General features: G+C 41.9%; 1 protein-coding gene across 6 annotated transcripts in view; it reads left to right on the top strand.

Moving 5' to 3' along the window:
* LOC109934949 (thromboxane-A synthase-like) overlaps positions 1–20,578 on the top strand; it is a 110,020-nt gene that overhangs the window by 15,117 nt on the left and 74,325 nt on the right. For 3 of the 6 annotated variants that reach the window (XM_048607564.1, XM_048607565.1, XM_048607563.1), the window contains exons 1-2: positions 12,683–12,741; positions 17,734–17,910. The exons of 1 other annotated variant lie outside the window; for it this stretch is intronic. In XM_048607564.1, the coding sequence (XP_048463521.1) occupies positions 17,877–17,910 (34 nt within the window). In that variant the 5' untranslated portion in view covers positions 12,683–12,741; positions 17,734–17,876. Of the gene's footprint in view, positions 1–12,625; positions 12,742–17,733; positions 17,911–20,578 lie in introns of those variants that run through there. 2 more of the 6 variants (XR_007264072.1, XR_007264071.1) reach the window with 1 other exon arrangement.

Here is a 20,578-nt window from a genome sequence, read left to right as displayed (position 1 = left end):
TCCCTCTTCCCATCACATTTTCTATCAGTTAGGCTCCTTGCACAACATAATCACTTTTCCTTTCTCCTTATCGATATTCCCTGGCAAGTGCCTTCCAGTGTTACAGATGTTTTTGGATTCCTCAACATGGTCCCATGGCCTTATTGTGTAGTTAGTTCAGCCAGAGCATCTTTTGGGGAACTACAGTAGAGTGGGTGCTCTTAAGCTTGACAAAATATCAGCCAAAGTTTCCAATATTTTTTCCGTGTTAATTCTCAGGATTACTATTAATATTAAGCAAGGCCTTTTTGCCCTTCGATAGCTTCTGTCGGAAAAATAATGTTGAACTTTGTTCTTGAAGCTTGATGGCCCATTTGGTGAAAGTACCGCTAAATGCTGTTAGGTAGAGGGTTCCATGCATTTGACTCAAGGGAAGCAATCTTTGTCCAAGTTGGGAGTGCTGTCTGAATTGTCAGAAAACTTGAAGGTCCTGGTGTTCCAAAACATCTGCTTCCCTTGACCTTCTAGTTGATGAAGGTCTCAGGTTTGGAAGATGCAATTTCAGAAGCCTTAATGAACTGCAGTTTGTGAAAGCAGACTGATGAAGGGAATGGCTATTTAAGCTGGTGGTTGGGCTGTCAATTAAGCCTGGACATCCTGAATAGTATTGTGTTTCTCAAGTGGGTTGCAGTTGCATCTGTCTATGAGTATTTCATCGTACTGCTGACCTTCACCTTGATAATTGTCCATACCCTGCTGGCAAATGCATGTACGTGGTCATGAAGTTAATGTAGGATTTTACTTGCTCTGATGAATGGACACATGGAGACATTGTGAACGCCCAAATTTATTAACATCCCCAAGCAAAATCAGTGCTCTCAGGAAGGAAAGCTAAACAGAGCGGGAAAGAAATGAGACTCTCTCTCGCTGGAATAAGATGGGTAAGACTGGGATACTGCCATTCATCACCATCGTGGTAATATCACTGGACAGTTAATGCAGAAACCCAGGTAATACCCTGGAGTTGCAGGTTCAAATCCCGCCGTGGCAAATGATGGAATTTGAATTCAATAAAATTCTGGAAATAAGATCCTAAGGATGACTATGAATTCATTGTCGATTGTGGGAAAACCCCATCTGGTTCACTAATGTCCTTTAGGGAAGGAGATCTGCCATCCTTACCTGGTCTGGCCTACATGTGACTCCAGACCCACAGCAATGTGGTTGACTCTTAACTGCCCTCTGGGCAATTAGGGATGGACAATAAATGCTCGCCTCGCCAGTGATCCCCACATTCCATGAATGAATGAATAAATAAATACATAAATAAATTTGTTCACCTGTTCTACAGTCACTAAAGTGACCACTTTCTCCTGTATTGTAAGATTGGGTTTTTACATGAAGACATTCAATGGTTTTCTTTTCTTTTGCTTGACATTTAACTGCCTCCAAAATTTAGTTAAGGGAATGAAGAAACAATCTAAATGGATGTTTGTTATCCGCCTGACATTTCCTTTGTATGTGTAAATATTTAAGTGAGGGAACTTAGTTACCCAGTATTGGAATCATGTGCTCTCAGTTCAGGTATATCTCAGATGGATGTAGAGTAGAGCTTCCTGTACTTTGCTCCAAACTGAAAGAATATCTCCAATTACCAGTCATCCTGAGGTTTTGTCGAAGTGATTGCCAAAATGATGCCAATTTATGGCAAAGTGGATATAGTTTTGTTGCCTCCCAGCAACCCAAGTGACTCATTTCCCAAATAATGGCACCAGGTTACGATCAAAGAAAAGAACCATGACTCGGATGTTAAACCCAGGAGAATGGGCACTAACTGTTGTATCTCACAAGGTCTCATTTGAGACAAGTTAATTTTGGTCTGAGTGGTAACTGACATTGGGGGACCCTCTACTCTGGTATGATGCAGGATGGCACCAGATCGACAATCGGGGAGAACTCGAAAGACCTCAACTTTTAACTAAGATCCAAGCTGGAATTCCACTCTAAATTTATATTCAGAAGCTCCAATCCAAGTTTATAAACTGGTTGGGTTGGAAATAGAGCAAAGAACAGCTAGCATTCTGCAATGGAGAATGATGGTGACGAATGGCAGTGTCCCTTACTGTCTCTCTCTGCTGTGCCCCTTAGAAATTTTTGTACGATGGAGCATTAACTGGAGGCTTGGGAACATTCCACATTGGGACATCATGTACTTCCTTTCAAGTTTCAGCCACGCTCTTATCTGAATCAGAATGTTGCACCAGTTTGGTTAAATTTCCACTCCAGAGTCATAAAAACAGTATTTAGGCTGACACTCCAATTAGGACTGAGGGAATGCTGTAGAGTCTTGAACACATAATCTAGGCTGACACTCTAGTACAGCACTTAGGGAGTGCTGCACTGTGAGAGGTTCCGTCTTACAGCTAACATACTAAACTAAGGACCCTAGAGCTCTGTCAAGGAAAACAGCACATGACACTATTGCAAAACAGAGCAGGAAACTTTCCCATTGATGTGGTCAACAATAATCCATGATCCAACAGCACCAAGCACCGATTAAAGAGTTACTTACTCATCTCATTTCTGTTTGAGGGACACACCTTAACAAAGATCAGATGGTGTTTACCTGCAAAACGAGATTAACTCCACTTCAATAAGTGTGGTTCATTGGTTGTGTACAATTTGAGTCATAGAGGAAATGAAAGGTGCCATCTATAGGATTTGATATGGTTGATTTTTCAATCAGTGGTGCAGGCAGTGGGCTGAAGCTGCAATTAGTCTCAATTGCCTGTTGCCTGGTCCACAGTTTGCAAAAATTCCTTTCATGCCTATGTCTTTTTTTTGACACTATAATATAAGTTTGGGTTCTTTACAGACTGGTCATGGAGAAAGCAAAGTCAAGAACTGTCTTTGAGCTTAGACTTCAAAATAACACTATATGTTTTAAATTAATACAAAATACTGCTATACATGATAATCATAGATGAATCAGGCTCTGTCTTTGAAATAACTCCACAGAGGCCGATATCCCATCACCACATCACCTTTTATTTAAATGTGCATAGTACATTGACCCAGCTAGCTCAGATCTGGCTCCTATAGTGAACAGAACCCCTGACATTCCTGTTTATATCTGTCAGCCAGGGCTCCCCGATTGAACCACATTATTAGCCCCAACTAGGGAATTCATATCGATGTGATCCACCTGGTTGACCACATTCCAATCACTACAATCTTATAGTTACATTAAGTAACGACTTATGCTTCTGCTTCCAGAGTGTCTCAAGTTCCATGGTGTAGAGTGCAGTGTCATTCTAGAATGTTGTAACTGTCCCCACTCTTTTATTTATGCTCGGTGATTTGCAGCTCCTTCATCTTGCTCCAGAGTCCTGAAACCCTGACATAAAACCACTGTGCAAGCATTTTTCCCTTGTCATAAACTTTGATGAACTGTTGGACACATATTGAAATGAGTTGGTTAAGTTACTTATATTTATCATATTTAGTTTATATTTTTCCCTTACGTCTCCTACCCTTCCCCAAGTTTTTGATTTGATTCATCTACTCTGATAGGTAAGTCAGGAAAGTCTATATCAAGATATAGGAACATTTGAGACAGAGTCAATGATCTTGGTTATTCTCTACTGCCTTCTGTTAGATCAATTGATCTGGCTGAAGGAACTTGTGGTGATGTAACTACAAGGGTACATGAGAATTTCGAGGTGATTACATATTTTCTTGTCCACTTTTATCATTGGATACAGTTGGTAGTTTCCCTAGAAATAAATGAGGTAGTCCGCCTATGTATTATGTTCTTCATGTAAAGAAACATTATCCCTTGCGATATTGACTTGTTCTTCAAGGTTCTGTTCCAAGGCATGAACATACATGTTGGGTGGAACAATTTGATTTATTTTACAATGCTAAAGCTGTACATAATCTTAGGAATTGTACTTTTCACGTCTGCCAATCTGCTGTTTGAGCAAATGAATCTGAAAGCTTGAATGCTTCTGGTGGAAAGATTGGTATCAACAAGTTTTTATGTATTGTTTGATTACTGATAGGCACTTGAAGTTGTTGGTTAGCTTCTTGATTTGAAGATTTTTTTAAAGATTTTGATCTCCTCGAACTGCACTCATTTTGTTGTCTTGTTGTACTCTTTGCTGATTAAATTTTTTTTTGAATGTTTGTTGTAGTCGCATTAAACCAAAACCTGCTAACATGTCTGCTGTTTTAAATGCTGTGTTCAATGGTAAAGTTTAGCTTCCTTTTACAAATATGGCTTTTTGATAGAGATGAATTGAAGATATTCCTTTTCCAAGATAGACAAAAGATTTCAAAAGATCTGTGGCTGTAAACTTTCCTGAAATGTCTTCTGAAATAACTCCACTGTAGGGATTGGAACAAGTTTGGCTGGGTGAATCTCATTGAATATGAGTTCCCTGATTGGGTTGTTAACCTGGACCAATCAGGGAGTCCTGCCTGATAGTTATAAACAGGAGTCCCAGGGATTCTCCTTACTCTAAGAACTGGCTCTGGGCTAGCTGGTCAGAGTCCATGTACTGTGCATGTGTAAATAAAGGGTGACCTTGTGGTTGAATACCAGCCTCTGTGGAGTTATTTCATCCAGAAGCTGGTATCTGTCACCAAGTCACCCTTTATTTACACATGAACTTGACATTAGTACTGCCTCATTCAGAGTCAGCATCTCTGACACTCCCCTTTTTATATGTCAGCCAGGGCTCCCTGTTTGGACCAGATTAACAGCCCCAGTCAGGGAATTCCTATTCTATGAAGTCCAGCTGGCTGACCTCATCACTACATCCTCACTCAAAAAGATTCAATGATTTTGTTAACTAAGTCAAACATGTTTGCCATGATGTCATTAGAGTCAATTTTCCCTCTGCATCTGAGTTATTTTTTGCATTAAATTCCAACACCACAAGGTCAGATTTGTGTTTTTTCTTCATCAGATTTGTTTTTGTATTTTAATACATAAAATTTATAAAACTTCTTATTTGGCTAACAAAACTTAAAGTTGTCTTTGAAACCTTCAAAACAGTAAAGATTCCACTAGCTTCACTGTTGGGGCTCTGGAAGTTCCAGTTGGAATAATGACTTTTATTCCCAATATAATTCCCTTTTTCCAATCAGTTTTCTTAAAGTCCATGCCTGAAAAATTCTCTTAATTCACAGCTGTTAATGTTTTCCTCAATTCAGTAGTTCAGAATTTTGTTAACTCATTGATAAAAAATTCAACTGCGCTCCCCTCAGCCTAGTTTCCCATGCGAAAATGAAAACTTTATGTCCCTTCCCTCAAGGGATCAAATTTGCTTTGGGTGTTTAGTAATTGGCTTCTTTTTCTTAGACGGACTCATCAAATCATAGAGTTGTACAGCACGGAAAGAGACCAATCGGTCCAACTCGTGCATGCCAACCAGATATTTTATATTAATCTAGTTCCATTTGCCAGTCTTTAGCCCATATCTTTTTGAACCCTTCCTATTCATATACCCATCCAGATACCTTTTAAATTTGTAATTGCACCAGCCTCCACCACTTCCTCTGGCAGCTCATTCCATATACACACCATCCTCTACATGAAAAAATTGTCCCCCCAGGTCCCTTTTAAATCTTGCCCCTCTCACCTTAAACCTGTGCCCTCCAGTTTTGGACTCTCCTACCCTGGGGAAAAGACCTTGCCTATTTAGCCTATTTAGACCCTCATGATTTTATAAACCTGTATAAGGTCACCCCTCATCCTCCAACATTCGAGGGAAATTAGCTCCAGCCTGTTCAGGCTCTTCCCATAGCTCAACCCTCCAACCCTGACAACATCTTTGTAAATCCTTTCTAAACCCTTTCAAGGGTCACAACATCTTTTCCCATAGAAGTGAGACCAGAATTGAATGCAGTATTCCAAAAGTGGCCTAACCAGTGCCCTGTTCAGTTCTGAGGAAGGGTCTTTGGGCCTGAAACATTAATGCTGATTTTTCTTCACAGATGCTGTCAGACCTGCTGAGCTTTTCCAGCAACTTCTGCTTTTGTTCCTGATTTACAACATCCACATTTCTTTCAATTTTCAACCAGTGTCCTGTACAGCTGCAACATGACCTCTCAACTCCTCTCAAATGCACTGACCTATAAAGGCAAACATACCAAAAGCCTTCTTCACTAACTTGTCTACATGTGATTCCGCTTTCAAGGAACTATGCACCTGTGCCCCAGGGCCTCTTTGTTCGGCATCACTCCCCAGGACCTTACTATTAAGTGTCTAAGTCCTGCTCTGATTTACCCTACCAAAATCCTTGATTCAGGTATCTCCCATTAGCTGTCAGGGGGTTTTAATGATCTCACTGCTTTTGTTAAAGCTTGCTTCACCTATTACTGACTGTAAAAGGTTTTTTGATACTTACAGTGTTCTAGTGGTTTTTGTGGAGATGTTGTTGTCAAACAATGTTTCTTTCATAGCTGTTGTTAGCTCTGTGGCTTCTCGCTGGCTGTTAACTGCTTTTAAAGCTGTACGGATGATTTCTTGAAAAATGATCTTTTAAATTTTTCTCTTCTCCAGATTATCCCAGGTTTGTTTCTTGATCTTCACTGCTACTATGATTTCCTAGGCAGTGAATCCCAGAGATGAATTTAATTAATTAACGCAACCATCTTTTGTCATGTGATTTAATACCACAGTTTAAGTTTGGGGTTTTTTTAATAGACTGGTGGGGTGAAGACAAAGTACACATTAATATACGGTAATCATAAATATATATATATATAGAATATATATGTATATATATATAGAATATATATTTATATACTTTAGGGAAATCTACCTTTATCATGTGTTTATGTCTTTAAGACCATGGGTTGCCTTTCTGAGAGAGCATCGCAGTCTGCTTCCAGAGTATCAAAAGTTCCAAGTGTGTAGATGCAAATTCTGTACACAGTGTTCAAACTCTACCTATCCTGTCTTATTCATACTCACTAATGTGCAGCGCTGTAATGTCATCACAGCTTGACCAGGGTCCTAATCCTTACACAATGAAAAGTCATGGGACTCAAAATGTTAACTCTGTTTCTGTCTCCACAGAGGCTGCCAGACCTGCTGAGTTCCTCTTGCACTTTCTGTTTTTGTTATGTCCACTCCCAGGTGTCTCTGGAGAGGGAGCACAGGGGTGTGATGTCTGCTGTTAAAATTAAGACTTTATAGACCATTGTACATCATAATTCCTAGGCATTTCACTTTAATCTAATTAACTAAATTTCCTATCAAGGCTTGTTGCTGCAGAATATCGGTATTGCCATTTTCAGAAGGGGCATTTAACTCTTCACTACTGCCAAACTACAGGTTGAATCAAAAGATATGTAAATAAAAACGTTACTTTTGATGACTTGGTCTTTTGTTTACTACAAAAGTGATGACACATTTAAAAAAGAACACTTCATTGTTTGCAAAAGGTTCCAAGACTTTCTGACTTTCTTGCTCTAGAATTTCAATTTCTGTCTTTATTTTATTTTTCCCTTAATTAATTTGAATATAAAAGTTCATTCATGAAGTTTGTACTTCATAACTTTACATATACTTGTTGGCCCATTCTCTCAAATTGTTTCTCTTCTGGGATGGTCCAATTTTAAATTTGTATTTTTAAACATAATTCTCAGGATATGGACATCACTAGCAAAGCCCAGTACATACAGTCCTATTCCTAATTGCCCTTGAGAATATGGTGATGCGTTTCCTTCCAATGTAGAAATTATTCACAGAAGTTGCAGTGTAATTCCTGGCAGAGATCCTTGTATAATTCTGCTCTGTGTTAACTGTAATTCCATCAAATGCTATTTTCAATGCATTGGTTAATACATTTATATTGAACAATGTCACAAACCCCATTGTCTATTTGTGGTTACACCTGTAATTTGGTGCTTTCTTTCTTCCATGCACATTACATGGCTTCAAGTTTAATCGGAGGTTTTGAAAAGATAACTTTTAAAGATAAAAATATTGTTGTATTTACCCTTCACCTTCCTATCCTCTGACATTGGTCTTTCACTTGCATCTTATATCCCACCACTGATTTCACAACCTTCGCTTGCTATTCTATGTATTTTTTTGAATTTTAGTTTGAATTGTTCATCAGATGTGGGTGTCACTGACTAGGCCTACATTTATTGTCTATCCTTAATTGCCCTGGAGAACATAGAATTTAGAAGCAAAAGTAGGCCATTTGGCCCTTCAAACCTGGTGCGTCATTTGATTAGATCATTTGTGGTCCAAATTCCACATTTTCTAACAAGAATCTACCTACCTCTGCCTTATAAGTACTCAATGACCCCCATATTCAATTTGATTTGTTTTGATTTGATTTGATTTATTATTGTCACATTTACCTATGTACAATGAAAAGTTTTGTTTTGAATGCAGTACAGGCAAATCATAACGTACAAAGAGCATAGGGTGATTGAATACCGCGAGGAATGCAAGTTACGGCTGCAAACAACTTGCACAAAAAGCAAAATCAACATTAGATTTGAAATTCGAGAAGCCCATTCAGAAGTCTAACAACAGTGGCGATGAACCTGTTGGCATATGTGTTTAAGCTTTTGTATCTTCTGCCTTATGGAAGCGGCTGGAAGAGATTATAACTGGGGTTGGGGGGATGTGGTCTTTGATGATGTTGGCTGCCTTTCCATGGCAATGAGAACTGTCGATGGAGTTAATAGATGGGAGGTTGGCTTACGTGATGGACTGGCCTGTGTTCACAACTTTCTGTAGTTTCTTACAGTCCAAGGCAGAGCAGTTGATATACCAAGCCGTGATGCATCCAGATAGAATGCTTTCTGTGGCGCATCTGTAAAAATTGATGGGGGTCCTTATGGACATTTGGATCATCTTCTGAGGCAGAGAGTTCCAAAGTCGCAAAAACCCTTTGTAAAAGAAAGTAAAACATCCTCTCTGTCATAAAAAGGGCAACCCCTAATTTTAAAAGACTATTCAGGATCTTATAACCCTCAATCAAATCACCCCTCGCTCTTCTGAATTTCAGTGGAAACAATCTCAATCCATCCTCATAAAACTAATTGCTCACACAAAGTATCTATCTGGTAAATCTTCTCTGAACCGCCTCCAATGCAATTATATCCATCCTTAAGTAAAGATACCGTAAATGTATGCAATATTTGAGATGTGGTCTCACCAATGCTCTGTACAAATCAAGTAGAACATCCTTACTTTTATATTCAATTCTTCTTGTAATAAAGTATAGTATTCCATTAGCCTTCCTAAAACCTTCACAGAAGTCTGCGGTGAGCTGCCTTAGCCTGACCACTGCAATTCCTTCCTATTCCACTCTATCTCTCCTCTTTTCTCATCTCCTCCTTGATTATTTCTCTCAGCCCTCAATTTTTTGAGCAAGATTTTCATCACCACCCTGATTTACTCCCCTTTTTTTCTGCTTCTATATCTCTCCAGCATCTTGGGATATATGCTGCTGCATCAGTGCTATATAAATTTAAATGTCTTGTGTTATCAAGGGAACTCCTTCACTGGGTTTGAATTAGTCAAATTTGCTTTGGATGCTTACTTTCAGGTTTGTAGTTTGCATTCTATTCACCTTTCTATGGTGATCAAATGTCAGGAGCAGCAAGTGTGCATTCATTTTGATGTTGTGGCACTATCACTGGTTTAATTTGATTTTGAATAGATCTAGCAACTCTAACCTAAGTGTCCATAAGACTCTGTGGATCATTAGCAGCAGCAGATCTGTATTCCCCTGCAATTTGTAATCTTATGGCCCTGCATATCCCCCAGTCTAATATTAACATCAAGCCAGGGGAATGGTGTAATGCAGGACAGCATGACAGCAGCATCTTTAAACAAAGATGAGGTGTCAACCTAGTGAAGCAACGAAAGAGGATAACGTGCCAAACACCTAAGCAGAAAGAGCTAAACAATACCACAAACAATGGATCAGATTTCTGCTGAGCAGCCCTGTCACTCCAGTCATGAATGGTGGTGGATAATTAAACAGCAAATAGCCACACCCTCAGTGATGGTAATTCATTGTTGCATCAGCGCCAAAGACAAGGATAAACCATCTTAAGCCAGAAGTGCCAAGTAGGTGATCCATTTTGATTAGAAGGCCCCCGCGTTACAAATGGCATTTTTCAGAAAATTTGATTCATTCCATATGAAAGCAAGAAACTTTTGAGGCACTGGATATTGCAAAGATTATGGGTCCTGACAAAATTCTATTAATAATACTTAAGACTTATGTTCTAGAAGTAGCATTGCTCTCCAGCCAAGCTGTTCCAAGAACAGCACTGGCATTTACCTGGCAGTGTAGAAAATTGCCCAGGTAGCTCTTGTCCACAAAGAACAGCACAAATCCAACCATTTGATTAGTCTATTCTCAATTATCAGCAAAAATGTTGGAAGGGGGCCATACAGTGTATCAATTGGTCCTTATTGAACAGTAACTTGCTCATTGCTACTCCATTTGGATTCCGTAAAGTTCCACCAGCTCCTAAACTCATTACAGCCTTGTTTCAAACATGGACAAAATAGTTGAACTCAAGGGTTGTGATGACAGTATGAGCCATTAATATCAAGGTAGCCTATGACCAAGTGTGGCATCCAGGAATCCTAGTAAAATTGGAGTCAATGGTAATCGGGTGGAAGCTCCCCATTTGTTAGTCATAACTAGCACCAAAGAATATGGTTTTTATTGTTGGAGATCATTCATCTCAGTCAAAAAAAAATCAGGAGTTCCTGAGGGAGTTTCCTAAGCCCAACACATCTTCAGGTGTGACAGAAATGACCTTCTCTCCAACATATGGTCAAGAATGAGATGTTCACTGATGATTGCACAATGCTCAGCACTATTTGTGATTCCTCAGATGCTGAGGCAGTTCATAACCAATGCAGCAAGACCTGGATCATATTCAGTCTTGACCTGATAAGTAGCAAGTAATATTGGCACCAAACAAGGCAATGACCATCTCCAACAAGACAGAGTTTAACCATCTTCCCTTGACATTCAATGCCAATACTATCGCTGAATCCCCTGCTATCAATATTCTGGGGGCTATTATTGACCAGTCATTGAACTGCACCTGCCAAATGAATTCTTCAAGAGCAGGTCAGAGACTGAGAATTCTGCTATAAGTAACTCACCTCCTGACTCCCCAGTTTCTGCCCACAAGGCACAAGTTAGTTGTTTATGGAATACTGTTCACTTGCATGCGTAGTGTAGCTCGAACAACACTCATGAACCTTTCAGAGCAATCTATCTGATTGGCATCCCCTCTGCTACCGTCAACATTCAATCCCTTCACCACTGACACACAGTGGCAGAAGTTGTGTACTACCCACATGATGTAAGGCAGCAAACTCCAATGCGACACCTACCATCTGGAAGGAAAGGCAGCAGATGCACGGGGTGCATCACCATTTGCAGGTACCCCTCCAAGCCACACACTCTCTGGACATGGAACTAAAACAGTGTCCCTTCATTGTCACTGGATCAAAATTTTTGCAATTCTCTCTCTGACAACACACTGTGTGTCATTATATTACGTGGACTACAGCGGTTCAGGAAGCTGGGTCACTTTCTTAAGGCCAATTAGGGATGGCCTAGTAGGTGATGTCCACATCCTCTAGAAAGACAAACAAAACTCAGAAAGTTATAACAGAATGGAAATGATTAAACAGGGAGCTGAACATTTAAAACTGCTGCAAAACTCAAGATGTAGTTCCTTGCATGAATTTGGGCAGATGGACTAATTGAATGCTTTAACAAATCTGATTTAATGACCCTTCTTTGTGAAGTTTGGCTGGGTGCATTTCAATAGGCTTTGCAATTATTTTGCGTCTTTGACTGTTGACAACTCTGACTTTATCATTGAGTTTCACTGCACTTCTCTGGTCCAATGGCAAAAAAAACTTTTTTTTTATATAAAGAATCCAGGAAGAAACTCTGAGATCTGAAATGTTTCTTCTTGTCAATTGCCTTACAAATATGAAGCCTCCCCTTTATACAACTCCGAAATGAGATTGGGGGTGGATGCTTGTTATCTGAAATATTATACATTTACGAAATACTATATGTCCTCGACATTTACGGCCAGCCACTTAAAATAAAGCAGATGGTGCCAACTGGGATCTCGTTCTAGATGATGCCTTTGTATTGATTTTCCACTGACATTTGCAAAACAGAAAGATGAATATTAATAATGCAGTGTTGCCAAGACTCTCAATCTCATTAACGATTTATTGACTTTTAACAAGTGTGATTCACCATAAGCAGAGATAGACCTTTTCTCTGCACTCGCCCACTTCTATCCTAAGAATAGCGTGCATCACAGCAGCTGCACAGACATCAGTAAATCATTAGCTAATTGATTTCTGTTGACAATTTTAATAAGATTGGGTTCAGATATTCCCCCGAAGTTCAATTCTCTTTGTGTAGATGCTGTTCTGCTGCGTTTGTGCTTCTTGCAGATGATGCAGTTGATCTCAGTGCACTTTACCCAAGTTTTCAACAAAAGTAGTTGATCAGTGTTTACAATAAGCTTGGGCTGAAACATAGGCGTCTGATTGACAGCGCGCGGAGCCCTGTGGGAGCTGTAGTCCACTCTCCCTACATCCGCCTATTGCACTCAAGCAAAGGGGGCGAGGAGGGAGGACTACAAATCCCAGAGGGCCCCGCGCGAAGCGACGGTGCGTGCGACGCAGTTGAAGAGCAGGAGGCTGCATTTGTTGAGGTGAGGGTTTAAGCTCGGCAAGGTGGAGGCAGAGGGAGGGTAGCTTCGTGGGAGAGGGGTTATCGATTATGAAATACTCGCTGTTCCTCCTCGAATTTACACACAGCACCTCCGCCTTTCAGCGTCCACGTGTGCTTGTTGCTAGGCAGAGGTGTTGGCGAGGCAGGGCCCAGGCGGCTGCCTTCCATCTCCTCAACGTCCTCTCCTGGCCCGACCCGCGAATCAATTAATCCGGACCCCGGCTCCCTCACGTCGGTCGTCAGGCTGCAAACTGAACTGTTCGGCCACGGGGTCATCGCCAACTGGGCCATCTCCGCCGGCTGACGCTCTCCTTTGGTTTGGGACCAGGCAAGAGAAGATGGAAGTGGAGAATGGATGCTGCCTGACCCGCCTGTGATTTCCAGCCTTTTTTTTTTTGGATTTCAGTACCGATTCCAGCGTCTGCAGCAATTTGCTCCCATAGAGGGGAGACCCTCGTCCTCTATCTTGCCCAGACTCCTGCACCTGATAGGCACTGATGCCAGAAGTTAAGAGGCATTTGTTGGGTGTCCCTCTTGTAGTGCAGTGGTAGCGCCCCAACCCATGGATGAAGGTGGGCATGGGGTGGGGTGGACTGCGTTTGAAGTCCCACCTGCTCCACAGGTGTGTAATAACATATCTGAGGAGGTTGGTTAGAAATATATGTTATTAATCATAAAGAAAGAGGCAGAAGTAGCAAGAACTGTAGATGTGGGAGCCAGAGACAACACAGTATGGAGCTGGAGGAACACAGCAGGCCAGGCAGCATCAGTGTAGCAGGAAGGTTGACATTTCGGGATCTTTCTGAAGGAGGATCCTGACCCGAAACGTCAACTTTTCTGCTCCTCTGATGCGCCTCCTTTCTAAAGAAGGGTCCCGTCCTGAAACATCAACTTTCCTGCTCCTCGGATGCTGCCTGGCCTGCTGTGTTCCTCCAGCTCTACGCTGTTGTCTAAAGAAAGAGGCATTTGTCTTTCGGATGAGATTCCAAATCAAGTATTGATGCTTAAGATACCACAGCCATATTTGAAGATTGTTCTTCCTGGTCGGCTTTCTGCCATACACCAAAACCAAGTCTTGGATCTCAGTAGTGGGATCTTACTCTTCAAAAGTGGTCAAATTCCTTGAATTGAAGATGTGACCATTTCTTGACACTAAACACATTCTTTTCACTTTCACTGTTCAGTATTTATTGTTAGTTGCTCTCCTGGGTCAGAGAATTAGCTAACTAGCTAATTACATCTGCAAGCAAATCCATTAGGTGCATACCTGCCAAAGCTGGAAGGATTTCTCAAGGGGCCATAATTTAAGGAATGCAGGGATTTCAAAAAGATATCAGACTGAGGGGGCTACTAAAGTAGGGAGAGGTGAGGCAAGGCAGTGGAGGGGTCAGAAAGTGAGGAAGAAGACTTTGGAACTAGGCACAGACATAGGTCAGTGAACATGTGGGTGATAGAAAAATAGGGTTTGGTGTGATTTTGGGATAAAGACAATAGAGTATTGGATGAGGTCAGGTTTATATAGATTGAAGGCTGGGTACTGGCTAGGAGTGTGTTGATACAGTCAAACCAAGATTTCAGCAGCAGATGGGCAGTGTTGAGAGTTGGAAGTAACTGATCTTGGCAGTGGTGAAGATATGTAGTTGGAAGCTTACCTCAGGTTTAGTACAATACCAATGTCATGAACAATCACTTGAGTTAGAATGGAATGGAAAAGAACCCCTGCAGTGTGGAAGCAGGTCATTCGGCCCATCGAGTCCACGCCAATCCTCCAAAGAGCATCCCACACAAACCCACCGCCCCTACCCTATCCCTGCAACCCCTGCATTTCCCATGGCTAACGGACCTAGCCTGCACATACCCCAACACGATGGGCAGTTTAACATGGCCAATCTACCTGACCTGGACATAAGAGTCATAGAGATATACAGCATGGAAACAGACCCTTCAGTCCAACTCGTCCATGCCGACCAGATATCCTACGTAAATCTAGTCTCATTTGCCAGCATTTGGCCCAAATCTTAATTAAACCCTTCCTGATGCCTTGTAAATGTTGAAATCATGGCAGGCTCCATTTCTACTTCTGGCACCTCATTCCATGTACACACTACCCTCTGGATGAAATATTTGCCCCTTAGGTCCCTTTTATATCCTTCCCTCTCACCTTAAACCTCTGTCCTCTAGTTTTGGACTCCCTACTCATGGAAAAGACTTGCCTATTTAGCCTATCCATGCCCCTCATGATTTTATAAACCTCTATAAGTTCACCCGTCAGCCTCCGATGCTCCAGGAAATATCACCCCAGCCTAATCAGCTTCTCCGTATAGCCCAAACCCTCCAAACCTGGCAACATCCTTGTAAATCTTTTCTGAACCCTTTCAAGTTTCACAACATCCATCCTATAGCAGGGAGACCAGAATTGCACGCAATACTCCAAAAGTGGCTGAACCAATGTGCTGTACGGCCACAACATGACCTCCCAACTCCTATACTCAATGCACTGACCAATAAAGGCAAGCTTACCGAACACTGCCCTCACTATCATATCTATCTGTGACTCCACTTTCACTGAACTATGAACCTGCACTCCAAGGTCTCTTTGTTCAGCAACACTCCGCAGGATCTCACCATTAGGTGTATAAGTCCTGCCCTGATTTGTCTTTCCAAAATACAGCGCCTCACATTTATCTAAATTAAACTCCATCTTCCGCTCCTTGGCCCATTGGCCCATCTGATCAAGATCCTGTTGTACTCTGAGGTAACCTTCTTCACTGTCCACTACACTGTCAATTTTAGTATAATCTGCAAACTTACTAACCATACCTCCTGTGTTCACATCCAAATCATTTATATAAATGACAAAAAGCAGTGGACCCAGCACCAATCCTTGTGGCACACAGCTGGTCACAGGCCTCCAGTCTGAAAAGCAACCCTCCATCACCACCCTTTGTCTTGTACCTTTCAGCCAGTTCTGTATCCAAATGACCAGATCTCCCTGTATCCCATGTGATCTAGCCTTGCTAACCAGCCGACCATGAGGAACCTTGTCAAACACCTTGTTAAAGTCCGTACAGATCATGTCCACTGCTCTGCCCTTATCAATCCTCGTTATTTCCTCAAAAAACTCAATCAACTTAGTGAGACACAATTTCCCACACACAAAGCCATGTTGACTATCCCTAACCAGTCATTGCCTTTCCAAATACATGAGTCCTGTCCGTCAGGATCTCCTCCAACAACTTGCCCACCACCGATATCAGGCTCACCGGTCTGTAGATCCCTGGTTTTTCCTTACCACCTTTCTCAAATAGTGGCACAAAGTTAGCCAACCTCCAGTCTTCTGGCACCTCACCTGTGGCTCTCAATGATGCAAATATCTCAGCAAGAGGCCCAGCAATCTCTTCCCTTGTTTCCCACAGAGCTATAGGGTACACCTGACCAGGTCCCAGGGATTTATCCATCTTTATGCATTTTAAGACATCCAGCACCACCTCCTCTGTAAAATGGTTATTTTTCAAGATGTTGATATTTATTTCTCCACATTCTATATCTTCCATATTCTTCTCCACAGTAAACACTGATGCAAAGTACTCGCTTAGTGTCTCCCCCATCTCCTGTGGTTCCAAGCATAGGCAGCCTTGTTGATCGTTAAAGGGCCCTATTCTCTCCCTAGTTCTTAATGTTTTCATAAAATTCCTTTGGATTCTCCTTAACCCTATTTGCCAAGACTATTTCAGGTCTCCTTTTTGCCTTCCTGATTTCCCTTTTAAGTATACTCCTACTGCTTTATACTCTTCTAAGGATTCAGTCGATCCCTGCTGTCTAAACCTGACATATGCTTCCTTTTTGACCAAAACCTCAATTTCACTAGTTATCCAGCAACCTTCACTCTCAACAGGAGCCTGCTGTCTCTGGATTCTCGTTATCTCATTTTTGAATGCTTCCCATTTGCCAGCCATCCAATAAGGTTATTATCCCTTTCCTATTTCTCAGTTCGACCTAATAACTTCCCTGGACATATTCCCAGGAATATCCTACCTAAGTACAGCTGTAATGTTATCCTTAATCAAAAACACCCTCCCAGTCCCATGTTCCAAACCATGCCCTGAGTTGATCTGCCTCACCTGTTAGGTCTCTTGCATTGAAATAAATGCAGTTTAATTTATGAGTCCTACCTCATTCTCTGCTTTGTTCCTGTCTGCCCTGACTGTATGATTTACTCCTTTTCCCAACTCTATCAGTCTGCTTTCTTTTCTCAATATCTCCCTGGGTCCCACCCACCAGCCCCCGCTCTTCCTAGGCAGCTGTAGCAAATCTCCTTGCCAGTATATTAGTCCCCTTTCCAATTCCGCTGCAATCCGTCCTTCTTGTACAGGTCACTTCTACCCCAGAAGAGATTCCAGTGAACCAAAAAGCGAATGCTTCTCTGCACACCAGTTCCTTAGCCACACATTCATCTGCTCTATCCTCCTATTGCTACCCTCACTAGCTTGTGGCACCAGGAGTAATCCAGATATTACTACCATCGGGGACCTCCTCTTTCCTTTCTTTCTTTCTTTGGACTGTGGGAGGAAACCGGAGCACCCGGAGGAAACCCACGCAGACACGGGGAGAATGTCTGTGTGGAGTATGCACAGTCACCCGAGGGTGGAATTGAACCTGGGTCCCTGGTGCTGTGAGGCAGCAGCGCTAACCATGGAGTCACTGTGCCACCCCTAATTGCAACTAGGAAATGAATCAATGACAACACCCTTAGTCTCCTCGGGATTTAAACTGAGGATATTTCTGTTCATCCAGAACTGGAATTTGGATTAGCAGTATGACAAATCTAAATCAAAGACAGTGGATGGATCAAGAAATGTGGTGCTATGATCGACCTGTGTGTCACCATTTTACTTCTGAGTAATGTCATCGAAGGCATGTTATAAACCAGAAATAAGAGGCAAAGGATAATCTTTGACTCTTGTGCTAATAGTTCAGGAGTGCAAAGAGAAACTGCACGAGGTGATCCTCTGACTTTACCTGGATGGATAGGAATGGGACCAAGTGAGGGATGACCTACTTAGAGACACTCCTGGGGGAAGCATCATCAGTGGCTGAACGTGGAGACTGGAGTGGATGAAGAGGGATGGTTCATCGTGGTCACAGTCAGGTCGGATGCTATTTGTGACTTTGATCAGGTTTCTCTCAATAGTCTAATGAGAAGAATTAAAATTTGGAGTTGCAGGAAAAATGGAAATAGATTATGCCCATTCAATGATTTTGAGCAGGAAGAGGAATTTGAAGTTAGGGCAGCAGTTTGTGAGATCGGAGGTGGGGCCGAGGTTGCATTAGGATCAGGGTTTTGTGAGGATTGAGGGTGGTAGATTTGAAGAAGAGGGGCAGAAATTGAGGATAGGAAAATTAACAGCATCAGCCAGCCCTCTTCAACTCCATTTTAATCTAGTACCTTCCCCCCCTGTTCCTCACCTTTGGTCTGCGTTGCTCTTAACAGGCTTTCCATGTAAATTTTTCTGTTGGAAATACAGGTAATTTACTGGTGGTGGGTAATAGATGTGAAAATCACCTGTGGTATTTTGGTGATGGGTAAAAAATGTTCAGTTGTGTGTAAGAGTACTTCTGAAGCATCGACTAACATCGGGGCTAGGAAGGGAAGTTGCCCGGTCAGTAGTTTTGTCGGGAGAGATTGGAGCGGCTGGATGCAGTGTCAGAGGTTTCTTGGAGGAGCTAAGATTGGTGTGGGAATGACAGGAGGACCATTGCAAGAAAGAAGAGAATTCAGGAGAAGGGCAGGCAGGAAGTTTGGCCTGATGGCTAGGGGGATGCAACAAGGGCAGCCGATCAGAGGTTTCTGTTGTAGTGACAAATTAAACCATGAATTCTGTGTCTTTATTGTAGCTGACCATAGAGGAGACAAAGGAGAGGACACTAAGTAGACTGTGCTGAAGAAGAGAAGCTGGTGGCTATATTTTCATTCCAGGATGTAAATAAGACCAGGACCTGATTGTGCTTCGTGATCCAGAAAGATATGGCTAAACCATGGAATAATGGGAGTGATGATGGGAGCTGTAGCAGGAAAACAGTGAGGGTGAGAGAAAGTCTAAGTCAGTTCAAGGGTGAAGGGAAGGAAGTGCTTCAACAGTTCATCAGTTGCAGAAATATCATGGTCATTGGAGGGTCAGAGGCTGGCACTTGGGAATTTACAAGTGAATTGGGAGAAGTTTCCCTAGGGATGGATTTAAAAAAAAATAAACAAGTGAGGTTGGTGAAGCAGAAAGGTGGAGGTGAAAGAAGGGTATAACAAAGTGATCGAAGATGTTGAGATCAGCCAGTCCATGTGATATGGCAAGGCTGTGAATATGGTTAAGGGAATTTATATGGAGGGAGAAACCAAAGGATAGAGGTTAAGGAAGGAAAGCAGTGAGGTTATCTTGCCAGTAAACTATTTGTGATATTTTGGAGGCTAATTGGGATTGAGGATTTTAATTGAGAGGCAACAGGAATGGGACAAAGTGAGATAGTTCAATTCATGTCAAGTTGCCATAGTCTTTCCGTAGCAAAGTGCTGCTCTGTCATTAGAAAGAGACGACTGGTAGTGACTTAACCTGAGGGCCACCATAACTCAGGCAGGAGGAGAGGTTGAGAAGGAGAGTCCTTCATGATAACCTCCAGTTCGTGCTGGAATTGAACCCACACTGTCGGTATCACACTGCTTCGCAAACTAACTGTCCAGCCAACTGAGCTAAACCAACCCCCGATAGCCTAATTGTTAGGTGGTGTACAGAGCAAGATGTGATTTGGTGACAAAAGCCATACTACTACAGTGGCAGTCCATGGGGGGCATGTGGTGGAAAGTATAGCCAGGTGGGGAGGCTTCATTAAGGGGGAAGATGTAATTGCCCCTTCAGTCAGGTGTTTGTCAAGGCCAAGATATTGCTGCAATCATTTCCAAAGCTCATAGATGGCAAGGGTCTTTGTTCACACATGAACAGACATTCTGGAGTGGGATGCTGAGACAGGTAATGAGAATCAGTGTACTGGCAAATCCACGCAGTCAGCATTGGGAGGAGTGAGAGTGATGGAAGGATAGGGTTCCAGAGGCAATGTTGCTCATGAAGGTTGCACTGGCTGCATTAATGAGTGTTTCAGAGGACATGAGGAAAGACACAAAGGGAACCTGGAGGCTTATTTAAGAGGGAGTCAAAACTGATTCAGCAGCTAATGTAACTGACAAGCGAACAAAACCAGGAAAGCAGTAAAAACCTTAAATCTGGTTGCTAAGGCTTCTGAATGAAGCAAAGCAGTTTTAAAGTCTCAGTTATATATATACTCAGTTTTTATGTATCAATATGAGAGGACTGGTAACAGTTAATATTGGTCATATATTCAATGAGGGAGATGAAATATCCATTCTACATTTATTTTATCAATCCTGTTTAGCATCTTGTATATCTCCATTAAATTTCCTTCCATTCTTCTAAGCTTCAGCAAGTGTAGGCCAAATCTGCTCAATCTCCCCTCCAAAAGACCAGCGTTTCATCTCTGAAATTAATCAAGTGAACCTTCTCTGAATTGCCTCCGAAACAATGACATCCATCCTGCAATAAGGAGACCAAAATGTACACTGTACTCCGGCTGTGATCTTGCCCAGATTTTTAGATTTAGATTTTATTATAATGTGTTCTCAAATACGGAGTACACTGAAAAGTGTCTAATGTTGCCACACAGGATGCCATCTTAGGTTTAAGAAAAAACAAAAGAACTGCGGATGCTGTAAATCAGAAACAAAAACAAAGTTGCTGGAAAAGCTCAGCAGGTCT

This window comes from Rhincodon typus, chromosome 18, assembly GCF_021869965.1.
Source record: "Rhincodon typus isolate 14 chromosome 18, sRhiTyp1.1, whole genome shotgun sequence".
Classification (NCBI taxonomy): Eukaryota; Metazoa; Chordata; class Chondrichthyes; order Orectolobiformes; family Rhincodontidae; genus Rhincodon; species Rhincodon typus.
This window is presented reverse-complemented; position numbering and strand designations above follow the sequence as displayed.